General features: G+C 41.1%; 1 protein-coding gene across 2 annotated transcripts in view; it reads left to right on the top strand.

Moving 5' to 3' along the window:
* The window catches only part of MTR (5-methyltetrahydrofolate-homocysteine methyltransferase), an 89,550-nt gene that overhangs the window by 21,137 nt on the left and 53,500 nt on the right, over positions 1-14,913 (top strand). For both annotated transcript variants that reach the window (XM_090263207.1, XM_090263206.1), the window contains 6 exons: positions 1,383-1,483; positions 2,755-2,816; positions 4,051-4,118; positions 6,223-6,302; positions 9,259-9,371; positions 13,123-13,263. In XM_090263207.1, the coding sequence (XP_090119333.1) occupies positions 1,383-1,483; positions 2,755-2,816; positions 4,051-4,118; positions 6,223-6,302; positions 9,259-9,371; positions 13,123-13,263 (565 nt within the window). The remainder of the gene's footprint in view (positions 1-1,382; positions 1,484-2,754; positions 2,817-4,050; positions 4,119-6,222; positions 6,303-9,258; positions 9,372-13,122; positions 13,264-14,913) is intronic.

The raw sequence follows: 14,913 nt of genomic DNA on the forward strand, positions 1-14,913 counted from the left end.
ACCGCGGGACAGAGGTGTGCTCTGAGCCACTGTACTATACCACCTTTCATCAGTTATGTGATGTTTTTCTCCTATTTTTATGTTTATAATTTCAGAGAAGATCTTCCAATTGATTTAGTGTGATAGTGTGATTTTGTAAAGGCTGCTGTAATGTATGATGCATTATTACTCTACCGATCAGGCCTAATAATTAAGAAAATAACTGCTTTGAGCTGGGTTGTGATTGGCTCCTTAACAGCTTATGAGCTTTTTTAGAACAACCTCGTAATGATGTGTAATTCTGTACTGCGTGGTAGAGTCATTGGCACATGGTAGGGATGCAGTAGACATGTAACAGGAAAACTAAAGATAGAAATGTGTAGGTGTCTCTGAAGACAAACTTTATGTAGCTTATTTTTAATTTTTTGTTTTCTCTCAAACGTTATGAACATTCCTCCTTTCATTTCTTTTTCCCTTACCCACCACATTGCACTTAAGAATCTTAGTAAAAGAAAAAAGGTAAAATACAAGGTGGGGCAAAAGTAAGTTTACAGTTGTTTGCATGGAAAAATAATGCAATAATTAATAAATAATAAATTATAAGTATGTGAAACAGTTTATTCTTATGTTATTATTCATTAATTATTGTGTTATTTTCCATACAAACAACTGTAAACCTACTTTTGCTTCATGCTGTATAAAAAATAAGAGATGAGAGAGTCCAGTAGCTTTATAGTTAATTCCTGATTTCCTGTAGGCCTCAGGGGTCCCCACCGAGATAGGTGTTGGAGGGGTTTCAGGCTCTCCCCTCTTCGGACAGAGCAGCTCTGCTTTGATCTGTTTAATTTGAGTCAGTTTCATCTGCTAAACAGAGCCCCTGGGTTTGTAGAGAAAGAAGGCCGCGTCATTTATAAGAGGACACATTTTGAGTCCTGGCTCACCTTGCAAGTCAGTTACGGAGCAAAGACTCAGTCTTGGCTGTCCAGCCTCCCAGAATGGCTTCCACATGCTACTGATGTTCCTTCCACCTCCGAGAGTTTCCTGTCTCTTTCTCCAAAGTATTGCTTTCAGATCCGATGCTGGTTCGCAGAGGCGGTGTGCAGGAGCTTCCGTTTCACAGTTCGCCCTTAACCAGACTGGGAGCTGACTTCAGGAGTCACATGCCTAGGCAGGGTCCTTCAGCCCTCGGACCCGCTGGCACTGGGGAGGTGGACAGGAATCGCATTCAGTGCCGCAGGGTCCGTGAGCGACACTGCCGTGACTGCAGCTGCATGGAAGTGCTTTCAACCAGCAGGTTTAAGATCTGCTTGGTTTTAGATTTATTCTTTTATTACAACTTTTTATATGTGTAAATATTTTGAATAAGAGAGGATGCTCCTAATATCTTCTTTTTGTTTTTCCAGCATTGGATTAAACTGTGCTCTGGGTGCCGCTGAAATGAGACCTTTTATTGAAACAGTTGGAAAATGTACAGCAGCCTATGCGCTTTGCTATCCCAACGCAGGTGTGTATTTCAAGGGAGCTGCATGTGGGGAAATCCCAAAACACAAGACGTGTGTGGCTAGGGCAACAGATCTTGATAGAAGAGTTTGTTTGGTAGATCTTGGTGGAGCGTTAACACTCAGTAGGAATATTTTAAATAGAGAGTATTTGCGTCTAGACCACTGTTTCCCATTAGACTTGAAGGGACAGTTTGGCTCAGCCTCAAAGCTTCAGAATTGGGCAGGACTGTGAGGAATGAAGCCTAGTCACATAACTGCCCAGAGCCTTGCTTCTGGTGACAATGCTGGATGGTGGCCCAAGTGACAAGTGCAGAGAACATGGGGGGAGCCCTCTGCTTGGCCGTGTTCACAAAGAGCAGTTACCCTTTTCCTTTCTGAAAGTTAGGACTTCTGGTTTGTTATATATAAAAATTACCAAGAGATTTGTAGATAACTCTCAAACTATCCAATTAAATCGTGCTAAGTCGTTCTGGGTCAACCAGATTTCCTGGTGAATGTTTTTGAGCACTGCTTAGCTACTTAGGGCTAAAAATCATTTCCCAGCATTTTTTCCACTCCAAATACATACATTTTACTGCACAATAAATTTTATTTCCCACCTGGAACAAGATAACTGGACAGAGATAAGAAATAAAACAGGAAATTGGATAATTAGATACTAAAGTCTTAACTTGGGAAAATTTATTTGGGAGGAGACTGGTTGTGTTTTGTGTTTTTAATTGCATATCAGGTGCTCAGTAGTTTGAAGGGTGTGGTGCCCCCCCAACGCCACCATAAGTAGCTGGGTAAGGAATGAATTTCCTTTACGGGAAGGGGAGAGGAATGGGGGATTCTGTCCCATAGAGTAGTGACGCTTTTCTTTCAAATGGAAAAGAACTAGTGGATGTTTATATTCCTCTATGACTTCTTTTCTGGTGTAGTGTCTCTATATATTATGTTTAATATTAACAATTATTATTTGTCTTTGCAAGTATTTAATTATAATACACCATTTAATTGGTAAATATAAACTTTCCTAGCTATTTAACCTAAAGCCATTACAATGCAGGCATACCTCAGTACTTGTCGGCTTCAGAACTTGTCAAATTCTGTACTTATCGCATTTTGACGAGAAAAAAATGTTTCAGCACTCGGCGCTTGCTCGGGACGCCTCCTCGGCTTTGGCGCTCATCACGAGTTCTGGAGTAAATTAAGGACGAGTACCGAGGTTCCCTTGTACTACGTCTGCTTTTTGTTAAAGCAGTTCCAGTGATGGTTGCGTGTACTTTCTTAGGTCTTCCCAATACCTTCGGTGACTATGATGAAACTCCACATACGATGGCCATGCACTTAAAGGTCAGGAGTCCTCTTTCACTTGTTCTTAAGAGATAGAGAAATGACATTTTAGACTACTCAGAAGCAACATTTTTTCCTGAATGGGTTCCAGTTGTGTATATAGTGAAAAAAAGCTTAGTTATGCTGATTTGAGATGGTGGGGTAGAGGGAAAGACTAGCTGTCAGCATCCTTTTCTCCAGTTGGTACTGGTGGCTATTGGAAAATTCCCCGTGAGGTTCAGCTAAAACCAGTTGAAACTTGGCTGTCCTGCAGCCCTCTCACGTGGTGCCCCCCAACCCCCAAATTCCTTGGTTTTCGTTGTCACCTCCCTCATTCTCCTTCTCTCCCATACACCTCCTGTCTGTGCTCCCCGCCACCCTCCTTATTACTAATCCCCAGGTCTCTTTTCCTCTTTCCTTGAATGTGTAGCTTCTGACTCACTGACATTCTCTTCTAAACTATTTCTGACTCAGCCCTTATAATTTTAATATTATGTAGATGCTCTTTTCAGTGTTTGGACTTCTCGGTTGCTTGACTTCCTCTCTTGTCTTTCAAACTAGCCTATGGTTAAACTCTGGGTCCATGTGGGGTTGGTTATTGGAGCACTTAAAATGTGGCTATCATGGCTGAGGAACTGAATTTTTAATTCTTTCAAAATTTTTATTAATTTAATTTAAAAACTTTATGTGTTGTTTAAAACTGCATTATCCAGTTCATATTTATTTAGCTCAGCATATGGGCTAAAATCTTGATTATGATCAGATAAGTAAATAAGTATCTTATTATAATACATTTTATTTTTTAATTAAAAAATATTTTTGTTAATTTATTTTTAGAGAGAGGGGAAGGGAGAGAGAAGGAGAGGGAGAGGAACATTGGTGTGCAAGAGAAACATTGATTGGTTGCCTCTGGCATACCCCCAACGGGGGATCTGGCCTGCAACCCAGGCATGTGCCCTGACCAGAAATCAAATCAGGGACTTTTCAGTTTGCAGGATGATGCCCAACCCACTGAGCCACATCGGTCAGGCTCTTATTTCATTTTTAACGGTATAAAGGATTTCATAGTATCTAAATTGTTTTAACGTTATATCAGGGGCATTAAAAGATTTGTATACAGAATAAAGTGTATTTCGCTCTCTTTTTAATATACAATTATTTATTCAGGAAACGTAGGATTTTTTTTCTGCTGAATGGCTAGTGGTGAGTTTAGAATTCAGATGAACTCCCTGGAACTTTCTTTTCCTGAGTGCAGGACTTGGCTGTGGATGGTTTGGTCAATATCGTGGGTGGCTGCTGTGGCACGACACCAGATCATATCAGGTAACGCTCACTTTTACCTGCTCTGCCTTTTGCTATGGGGGTGCTTGTGTCCTCCCCAAGTTCATATTTTGAAGTCCTAACTCCAGGTCCTCCAAATGGGCTGCATTTGGAGATGGGGACTTTAAAGAGATAACAAGGTAAAATGAAGTCACGTGAAGAGACCTGATCCTGTATGACTAGTGTCCTTATGAGAAGAGTAGGTAAGACACAGACACAGAGAAAGGGGCCACGTGAAGGCACAGGGAGAAGATAAGCCAGAGAGAGAGGCCTTAGAGGACGCCAGCCCTGCGGACACCTTGTCTCGGCCTGCAGCCTCCGGAGCTGTGAGAAATGCATTTCTGCCGTGTGAGCGACTGGACTCAGTCTGCGGTATTCCGTTATGGCAGCCCTAGCAACCTCTGATACCTTTATGTTATGAGAAATTCCAGAAATAAAATGAATGCTCCTGTGCCTATCACGTAGTTTCCATAGTTTTCAACATTTGCTATTCTTATTTTACGTATTCTCCAACTTTTCCCCTTTAGACCAGTGATTTTCAACCCTTCCCATCTCATGGCACACATTAATTATGCGGCACACCAAAAAATAATTTTTTTGCCGATCTGACAAAAGGAGGTGTAATTTTGGTTCATTTACACCAGACAACTATCGTTGTGTTGGCTGTTGTCTTTTTTTATTGGACAGTCTAAGGGTAAAGAGGTCGGTGGCCCTGACTGAATAGTCAGGTATTGCACGTTTTAAAAATCCTTGCAGCTCACCAGCGTGCCTGCCGCGGCAACCGGTTGAAAATAGCTGCCTTAAACCATTGTTAAGCAAATCCCAGATATCATAATGTTTTTACCTTAAGTGCCTGACTAACGTACGAGCACTTAAGAAGGGACAGCTCATGTTTCCTGTGGGCAGGGACATGCATCGATTAGATTATCACGTGGAGGAAAAGATGGTGAGAGCACATGCACCTTGAGGTCGGGAGAAGTGTGACCACCTGCCCCGCACACAGGTTGCCAAATGGGGCAGGAAACCAGAGCCTGGTGAAGTCATCTAAGTCCTTGCAATTTCGGGACTTTTGAGAGGATTGGAACTCAGTGGAATAGAACATATTTAGGACTGTGTGTTTGGTTTTTCCCCTAGAGTGACTGGTGGTCATATCTTGACCCAGTAATCTCGCCGTTCTGAGTCTGTTTTCTTGTGTATACTATGTTCCCTGTGTTGAATTACCTACTACTTCACTGCATTTGTTGACTTCTGTGATACATTCTATAGGGTCTGTCTTATTTTTAAAATATCTTTTACATAGTTCCTGAAAGCGATCAATAGTTGAATATAACTTATCTTTGGATCTCTTTATTTTTAAGGTTATCCCTTTTTAAAAAGAGTTTTTAAAAAAATGTGTGTTAATATACACATAGATATATATGTCTCCTTATATATCAATGTCTGTGTGTGCGCTTCTGTACATATTATAATATTTAAATAGCCAAATTTTTCTGGGGTGATCAAAGACATAATCCATTAAAGCTGATAAGATCAAAGAGAGAATATGAATAATTTAAACACATTTTTAGGAGTAATTATTTTGGCGTTTTAGTGAGGTATTTCTGTGTATCCTCCCTGCTCTGTGCATGCTGTGCTTGGAAGAAACATCTAAAATATTTAATTTCCTTCAGTCCTGGCATCTCCTCTCTTGTTTGAACCTCTTTCTCAATGATGAAGACTTTTTTCTTTCAAACTACTTGAGTAAGCTGCAAGGACATATCTCGTGTGTGGATCTGATGAAGTAAAAAACACCTGTAGGTCTGGGAACAGGAAGAGGAGACACGCTGTCTGCATTTATGCAAACTGTTCCCCATCCCTAGGTTCACATGTCAGAGTGCAGAAACTGGTTCAGTCACGCACAGCAGACTGGGCAGGTACAGAAAAGGCAGGTTTAGGGATTCATTTCGTGCATTACTGAGAAAACGAGAAGGTGTAATCATTGCTGCACATTTGAAACTAGGTATATAATTATGTGCATAATTGTGTTAAATAGACTTAATTTCATAGCTGGAAACTAGTTTAATTATATTCAGAATTAATGGATATACTCTTTTCTCTTTTAACTCAGGGAAATTGCTAAAGCCGTGAAAAACTGTAAGCCTCGAGTTCCACCTGCCGCTGTTTATGAAGGGCACATGTTGTTGTCTGGTAAGTCATCAGTACATGGTTTGTAGGATTTCAGAAACCATTTGTACATTAGTTTAGCATGTTTGTCTTAAGGTGTGATGTTTGTGCCAACCACTTGTTTATTACATCAAAGAAGAGTATATAATTTTCTTGGCACTTACGTGAATTCTAGTGAAGAACCTTTGGTTTTCTAGGGGTGACATTAATTTCCAGGGAAACATGAATGAAATGAAGGCAGGTGATTGGTTCAGGTGCCGTTGGTTAGAATCAGAACCCAGATGGTCCTGCCTCTACATGTGCACCGCTTTGAAAACATACCCTTGTCCACAGCCTGACGTTCTCATCAGCGGACTTGCTCCTCGTTACTGAAAAGTTCAAACTGCCGAGGTCCAGTGTTTTGTAACGACCACAGCCTCTTCCTAGAAAATTTTGTTTCTAACATATTGTCATGGTCTCACAGTTGTCACGTGTTCAGGACTTTACACAGAGTTGTGGTGTTTATTTTTCCGTTTTGTCCTCAGCAGTCCTCTGAGGTAGGCAGCCCTCTTTTCAGAATGAGTTTTGATGTTCTCTTAAGGAACATTGGTAAACTAGTTCATTATGCCGACTATTAGAAAATAACTTAAAAATTTTTCTCACAATACTTTAATGACGTATTCTTGGATAGTATCTTTAAGCAAAAAACCCCCAAAACCACAGAATCTTAGAGAACCTGCAGACTATACACATGGGGAGTTATGCACCCTAATAATGTAGAATTTAACATTTTTTAAAATTGAGATAGTCTTATTTTCTATGTTCCTCAAAGAAGAGTGAGACGAAGGACGAGAGCCAGCAACAGGAACCTCCACGCTCTCCCCGGCAAGTGCTGCGCAGAGCTCATCCCTGGGGTCGGGCTCTCCCAGCGCCTGGTCAGGCTGCCTCTCCTCCTTATGCCCCAGAGCAGGGTGAGGTTCGAGCAGGAGGGGTTTGTGATACCCCCCACAGTGGCTTTTCTCAGGGAGGGGTATGGTAGCATAGTTTATTTCATCCTTAGGTTTTACAGCTGTTAATTGACTTCATCCAAGCGGTAAGAATTAAATTTGTCAATCTTTACCAAAGTTGAAATGAGAAGAACCATTTAGATATGATTTTTTAGGAAGAATTTATAAGAATGAAAGAATCCTTCTTTTCTGACTTTCTGACTTGGATTTCTTATGTTCTCTCTAAATGGCTATAAAAATCATCTTTAATTAGATTTTTTAAAGATTTTATTGATTTATTTTTAGAGGGAGGGGAAGGAAGGGAGGAAGAGAGGGAGAGAAACATCGATTGGTTGCCTCTTTTGGGGATTGAACTGAGGACCTTTTGATTTGCAGGATGACACCCAACCAACTGAGCCACATGGGTCAGGGCCTTTAATTAGATTCTAAAAGAATGATATCAAATACACTTGTTTAAATTGTTCTTTTATAAATTGCGTACTTGTGAAAAATGGAGTTTTTAGATCAGCAACTTTGCACTCATAATAAATCAGAAGTGCTTTGTATGACATGCTTTTAGGGCAGTGATACAGGGTCTCTTCAACATTTAAATGGGGTATCCCTGCTTGCCTGCCCTGTGGGCCTCAGGGCCTGACTAGGTAGGATCAGGGATACCTTGAGGCTGGCAGGGGGTGGGGTTGGGGGCAAGGCTGTAAGGGTCATGTCAATGTAAGAAATGTGCAAACCTGTGAGAATTCTTATGAGTTAGTTTGTTTGAGTCAAACTGATGATGACTGCCGGGAAGCAAAACCTCAATAGATGGAGATTCTGCTCCAGAGAAGGGCAGTCTTGCACCTTAGTTTACCCATCACAGTCAGGAGGAGGCCGAAGGGCTCGCACGAAACCCACTGGTGGTAGGTTATGGGGGTGGGAGGAGGAAAAGCAGGGACACGGGTGGGATTGGATAAAGAGTAAAAGTAGGAGGCAGATGCTGCTTTTCCATTGATGGGTGTAGGGTAGTTAACAACTCATATTTATAGCACGTAGGGCTGGTGTGCGGGGGAGCAGGATAACAATGAGGGGTCCCGTGGTCCGGTGCTCTGGTGAGAGAGTGTGCCCTGAGGGCTCTGGGGAAAGGGATCACTCAGACACCCCACAGGTGCCGAAAGACACGGGCTCAGTTAAGGTAAAGACTGGCTTGGTCAGGGAAGGCAGCGGCCTAGGACATGACTACCCACCATGACTCGCTTTTGGTTAAGAAGTTTTAATCTCAGACCATCATATGTGGTTACTTTCCATCTCTGAGTTTGTTTGGCTGCCTTGCAGGTGTCCCCTGAGCTTGTCAGGTTAATATGTGGCCCCTGTTTTGTCCACAGTCATTACCAAGAGAAGGTGAAATCACCAGCGCAAACTGGGGAGAAACGGCCTTCCCAGTCGGTGAACACGCAGCCATCTGTATTCAGTTTTTCCTCTCCTTTATCCCTGTCTCTTCCTCAACCGGTGCCATGGCGGGGACTCAAAGGCCATTTTCTGTTACTAACAATGACATCTGTGATTGCTGGTGCTAATTTTATGTTTGTTAATGTATCTAGTCTCCTTTTTACAGTAACATTATGGGACAGATACTTACGCTGTCTGTTTTATCAGCTCAGAGGCTGTGAGAAGCAGCCGGGGTTGTTCCCTGAGGTGGCTGGGAAGGCCTTGGTCCCAAGGCTGGCTGTCTCCAGAGCCTGCCAGTCACCACCCAGCAACACTCCCACTCCTGACGCGTTAAATACAAGGAGGAGAACAAAGCATTAAAGGCCTTTTCTCTAGTGATGCTTTACATTGTAAGCTGTTCTTAATTTTCTTAGGGGAGACGGGGCCGGTCCTGTTCCCACACCACATCTCCTGTCTCCGCAGACGGGCTGTGGCACAGAAACTGTTTCACTGCCTTAGGAAAGCATTTGTGTTCTATCTGTCTCATGTCGCCATGTGTATTTTCAGAAACTTTTCCAAGTGCTTCTCCTTTTAAGGTCTAGAGCCCTTCAGGATTGGACCGTACACCAACTTTGTTAACATTGGAGAACGCTGTAACGTGGCAGGATCCCGGAGGTTTGCTAAACTCATCATGGCAGGAAACTATGAAGTGAGCATCTCAATACCACCCTTGGGGCATCTACAATCTTCTTGGCTAGACAGCATGTAAACAGCTCTTTTTTTAGCCTTTGATCGGTTATTAACAGAGCTGCTGGCAAGTGTGAGAAGAACTATATAACCTATGTTTGCAGTGGGCTGGGCTCGTGGGAGGATAAAGCTTCAAAAAATTGAAGCTGCTCTTGTCATTGTCAAAAGGTACTGCATTTGGGTTATCAAGTGGGATGAGATGGGAGGGATCTGGGTTCTAGCTATCTTTGTTAATTGGGAATTAAGTTTTAAAATTTGAGAATATTCTTCATTTTGGCTTGTCACAGATCCTTCTAGGGGAAGGGAAAGCCAAGAAAATATCAAGTCCTCATGACCACATCAAGCAGTGACTAATGTGGTATTGATTCTGTTAGCTATGGACTGAAATAAATACACAAATGCAACAGAAAGAATAGGCCCTTCCTGGGACGTTGACGTGATATGCTATTTATTTATTTAATTTTTTATTACATTTATTGGGGTGACATTGGTAAATAAGATCGTATAGGCTTCAAGTGTACATTTCTATAATATGTCATCTTTATACTGCATTGCGTGCCCACCACCCTAAGTCAAATCATCCTCTCTCACCATGGATTTGGCCTCCTTTACCCTTTACTACCCCCACGCCCTTCCCTCTGGTAACCATCATACCGTCATCTGTGTGTATGAGTTTAAGTTCCACAGCCCACATACGAATGAAAACATGGTTCTTAGCTTGTTCACTTAGCATGATATTCTCAAGTTCCATCCATGTAGTCACAAGTGGCAGTATTTCATCTTTTCTTAGCATATATGTACCATATCTTTATCCAATCCTCTATCGAAGGACACTTTGGCTGTCTCCATGGTCTTGGACACCGGGAATAATGCTGCAGTGAACATAGGGGTGCGTGTATCTTTGCAAATAAATGTTTTCAAGTTTTTCAAGTAGATACCCAGGAGAGGGATTGCTGGGTCGTATGGTAACTCTATTCTTTATTTTTTGAGGAACCTCCATACTGTTTCCCACCGTGGCTTACCAGTTTACATTCCCACCAGCAATGAATAAGAGTTCCATTCCCTCCACAACCTTTCTAACACTTGTTAATTCCTGTCTTGTTGATAACAGCCATTCTAACAGGTGTGAGGTCGTAACTCATTGTAGTTTTTTTTATTTGCATTTCTCTAATAGCTAGTGAAGTTGAACATCTTTTCATATTATCTGTTGGCCATTTATATGTCTTCTTGGGAGAGGTGTCTGTTTAGGTCCTCTACTCACTTTTTTAATTGGACAGGTTGTTTGGTGTTGAGTTGTATTAGTTCTTTATATATGTTGGATATTAACCCCTTGTTGGAGATATTTGCAAATATCTCCCATTTAGTTGGTTGTCTTTTTGTTTTGTTGCTGGTTTCTTTTGCTGTACAGAAGCTTTTTAGTTTGATATAGTCCCATTAATTTATTTTTACCTTTACTTCCCTTGCCTTTGGGGTCATCAAATTCATAAAATGTTCTCTAAGACCAAGGTCCATTAGTTTAGTACCTATGTTTTCTTCCATGTACTTATCTTCCATGTATCTTATATTTAGGTTTTCAATCCATTTTGAATTAATTTTTGTACATGGGAACAAACTGAAATCTAGTTTCATTCTTTTGGGTGTGGTTTTCCAGTTTTCCCCACACCATGTATTAAAAGAGGCTTTCTTTTCTCCATTGTGTGTTTTTGGCTCCTTTGTCAAAAATTATTTGCCTGTATTCATGTGGTTTTGCTTGTTGGTTCTCAGTTTTGTTCCATTGGTCTCTGTGTGTTGCTCTGCCAGTACCATGCTGTTCTGATTATTGTAGCTCTGTAGTATAGTTTGAAGTGAGGTATTTTGATACCTCTTGCTTTGTCCTTTTTTCTCAGGATTGCTTTGGCTATTTGGGGTCTTTTGTAAGGTTCCGTAGAAATCTGATAATTTTTTGTTCTATTTCTTTAAAATATCATATAGGAATTTTGATGGGGATTGCATTAAGTCTGTATATTGCTTTAGATAATATAGCCATTTTAACTATTGATTCTTCCAATCCATGAACACGGAATATCTTTCCATTTCATTGTGTCTTTCAATCTCATTTAAGAATGCTTTGTAGTTTTCAGTATATGGGTCCTTCCCATCCTTTGTTAAGTTTATTTGTAGGTATTTTATTCTTTTGGTGGCAATTGCAAAAGGAATTATTTTTTCATTTCTTTTTCTGAAGTTTCATTATTAGTGTATAGGAAAGCAGTGAATTTTTTTGTACATTGACAGAATCTCGTCATCTACAAAAAATGACACTTTTACTTCTTCATTTTCAATTTACCTGCCTTTTATTTTTTCTTGTCTGATTGCTCTGGCTAGGACTTCCAGAACTATGTTGAATTAAGAGTTGCGAGAGTGGACATCCTTGTCTTGTTCCTGATTTTAGAGGGAAAACTTTCAGTTTTTTTACCATTGAGTATGACAGTGACTGAGGGTTTGTCATACATAGCCTTTATTATGTTGGGGTACTTCTATACCCATTTTAATCATAAATGAATGTTGTATCTTATCAAATGACTTTTCTGCATCTATTGATAAGATCATATAATTTTATCCTTTGTTTTGTTAATTAATATGCTAAATTTTATTGTGATCCTTTTGCTCTGTGTAACCTTGGATCATTATGAATGCCCCTCCCCCCTTTTTGGCATATGCCAAAGCATCTTATGCCTGTTCTATCACAATAATTGCTAATCATTTCTGTTTGGCTTACTTTGGCTACGAAAAAAATTTTCACACTAAGAAGTGTACAGTGAAGACTTAAAAAAAAAAGTTGTTGTATTAATCAGTTAGAAAACATTATTGAATGTTATTTTGCCCAACATTGTTCGAAGAGTGGGAAACACATATGACCTTTAGATTTACAAATACTTAAGGTCTACTTTGTGGGATAAGCTAATAACTTATGAAATCACAAGGAAATGGCAACGTAGTAAACCATGTGATAATGATTATAATTTTTACAGAGGTATAGAAAGAGCACATCATTGTGGAATAAGCAGTATTTCCCAAAGAATATTTTCTGAAACACTGATTCTCCACGACATTCCTTAAATGCTTGTACTGGGAAATGCTGTAAGTTCATTCTGTTCTTGGAGATTTACAATATATAATAGTACGTGAGAGGATTTGAAAAGCCTGGCTGACATTTAACTCATATTTCATGTAACTTCTATCAACAGCCTGCGACAAAGGTTTGGCATGTTTTGGCAAACACTGAAGAGTTATATACATTTTGGGTGATTTCTCCAAGGAATTTTCTTAGAGGTTGGGCTTGAGCTAGGTCTTAAACAATACAGATGGGTAGGGGCTTGCATTCCCAGCAGAGGGCACTACATGACCTGTGACACAGAGGTGGAGACGGACTTGGCCGGCAGAGGTAAGAAGGTAGGGCCAGGTTACAGGGAGCCCGAAGTCCAGGCTGAGGAGTTTAGGCTCTTTGATGGCAGGAAAGCAGTCTTGGTGGACTCTGAGCAGTGAAACGATATGATGGGAGGAGAGGCGTTTCAGGTTAATCCGTGGTGACTGAGCAGGCCCAGAGTCCGGGAGGCTGGCCAGTGAGGTGAGTATAGTTCAGAAGGACTGCTGGGGAGGGCAAGGGGTCACTTTGTTGGCCTCTCTTGCCCCCCCCCCCCCTACTCATGCTGCTTCCTCTCGCATTCTTTCCTTAGGAAGCACTGAGTGTGGCCAAAGAGCAGGTGGAGATGGGAGCCCAGGTGTTGGATATCAACATGGACGATGGCATGCTGGACGGGCCCAGTGCAATGACCAGATTTTGCAACCTCATTGCTTCTGAGCCGGACATTGCCAAGGTTGTACAGAGTTTTTATTCATCAAGGGAGTTAATGTGTCTCCCTCTGTCATTCACTTAACTTTGTTGTTTGCCCCATTGATCTGTCATCTGATATACTGGTTTTCTGTTTTCCTATGTCAAAAGCCCAACGGTTTTTGACTGTCAGTTTTCTTGCTTCACATTAGCCTTATAAAAACCAGACTTCTAAGAGAGATGTGACTTCAGCTTGGCTCTTTCCAAGACTCCTGGAATTGCTCACAAGAATTGTTTGAGTTTCCTGTGATGTCTGGATAGACTAGGAACTCACTTTTCATGTCTCTGAAGGATATACTTACCCTTTCTACAAGATCATTAGTTCCAGTCCTACAGTAGATAAGGGAACTCAGTTAATTCTTCCTATCATAGGAAGAAGAGACCTTTTTAGGTTTATCACAGTAAGACAAAGTCACAGAGTGAGATTAAATCAAGGTATTATGTCAGGTTTTACATTTATTCTTTAAAAGATGAAAATTAATTTTTGTGTCAGTCTTTTAAAAACATTTTATTTTATTTTATTAAATTTTATTTATTTATTTTTTTATAAAGTGGGGAAATGAAGGAAAAAGAGTGGGAGAAAAACATTGATTGATTGCCTCTAATATGGGCCCTGACCAAGACTGAACCTGTGACTGAGGCATGTGCCCTGACTAGGAATTGACCCAGCGACCTCTTGCTTTGTGGAATGATGCCCAACCAACTGAGCCACAGTATTTTTAAAAAAGTTAGATGGATTCTAAAAACTAAAAATCTCACTTCATTTTTCTACCATTGAATTTGAGGCGAAGAGTGATTTTCAAGTTCTTTTTTAAAAGAAACTTCCTAGTGCTTTAAGAGAATAGGGCTTTCAGTTTTCTTGTGAGGTTTTAGCAAGTGCTTAAGTTAGAAGTCTTGTGGTAAGCAATGAGTTACATTAACCCATCCTTCATTTTTGCCTTGTAATGGCCCTGGCCACGTAGCTCAGTTGGTTAGAGCATCATCCTCATATGCCAAGGTTGCGGGTTTGATCCCCGGGCAGGGCACATACAGGAATCGACCACTTGTGAATGAATGCAGAAAGAAGCGGACCTGAAACCAGGAAAGCCGGTGCTCGTGCTGCCTGTCACCCACCAGACCCAATAAGCAGAGACAGGGATTGAATCCTTATGGGTGCTTTATTCACATGGTCGGAGATCTCAGAAGACAGGGGGTTTGTGCCCTAACAGACTGTCTTAAATTCCGGTATGAACGGGCCCTTTTTATAAGGAGAAGAAAAGTGTAGGTAAGGGGTTGGAGTTCAGGGAAAAGGTTAATGGGCTAAAAGCTACAGCATTCCTCCATCTGAGCCCTGGGCGGTGGCCCCTGTACCCTGGGCAGTGGTCACCCTGGAGCACAATGGCTCAGGTACCATCCCGATAGCTTGCAGTCCTCCTGAGACACAAAGGTGGAACCGCTTGACTCCTGGAGTCAAGGTGGGTCCTACCTCCAGTTCCTGAAACATCTACATTGATTACTAAGCTTATTAGCTGTTACTTAAAACTAAAACTTTCCAACATTTGAGCCCCAATCAGAACAACAAATCGATTTCTCTCTGCACCCTTCCTCTCTCTCTCTTAAATAAATTTAAAAAGAAGCCTTATCACTCCTGTGGGAT

The sequence above is a fragment of the Furipterus horrens genome, unplaced genomic scaffold (genome assembly GCF_987537825.1).
Source record: "Furipterus horrens unplaced genomic scaffold, mFurHor1.1.pri manual_scaffold_15, whole genome shotgun sequence".
In the NCBI taxonomy this organism is placed as follows: domain Eukaryota; kingdom Metazoa; phylum Chordata; class Mammalia; order Chiroptera; family Furipteridae; genus Furipterus; species Furipterus horrens.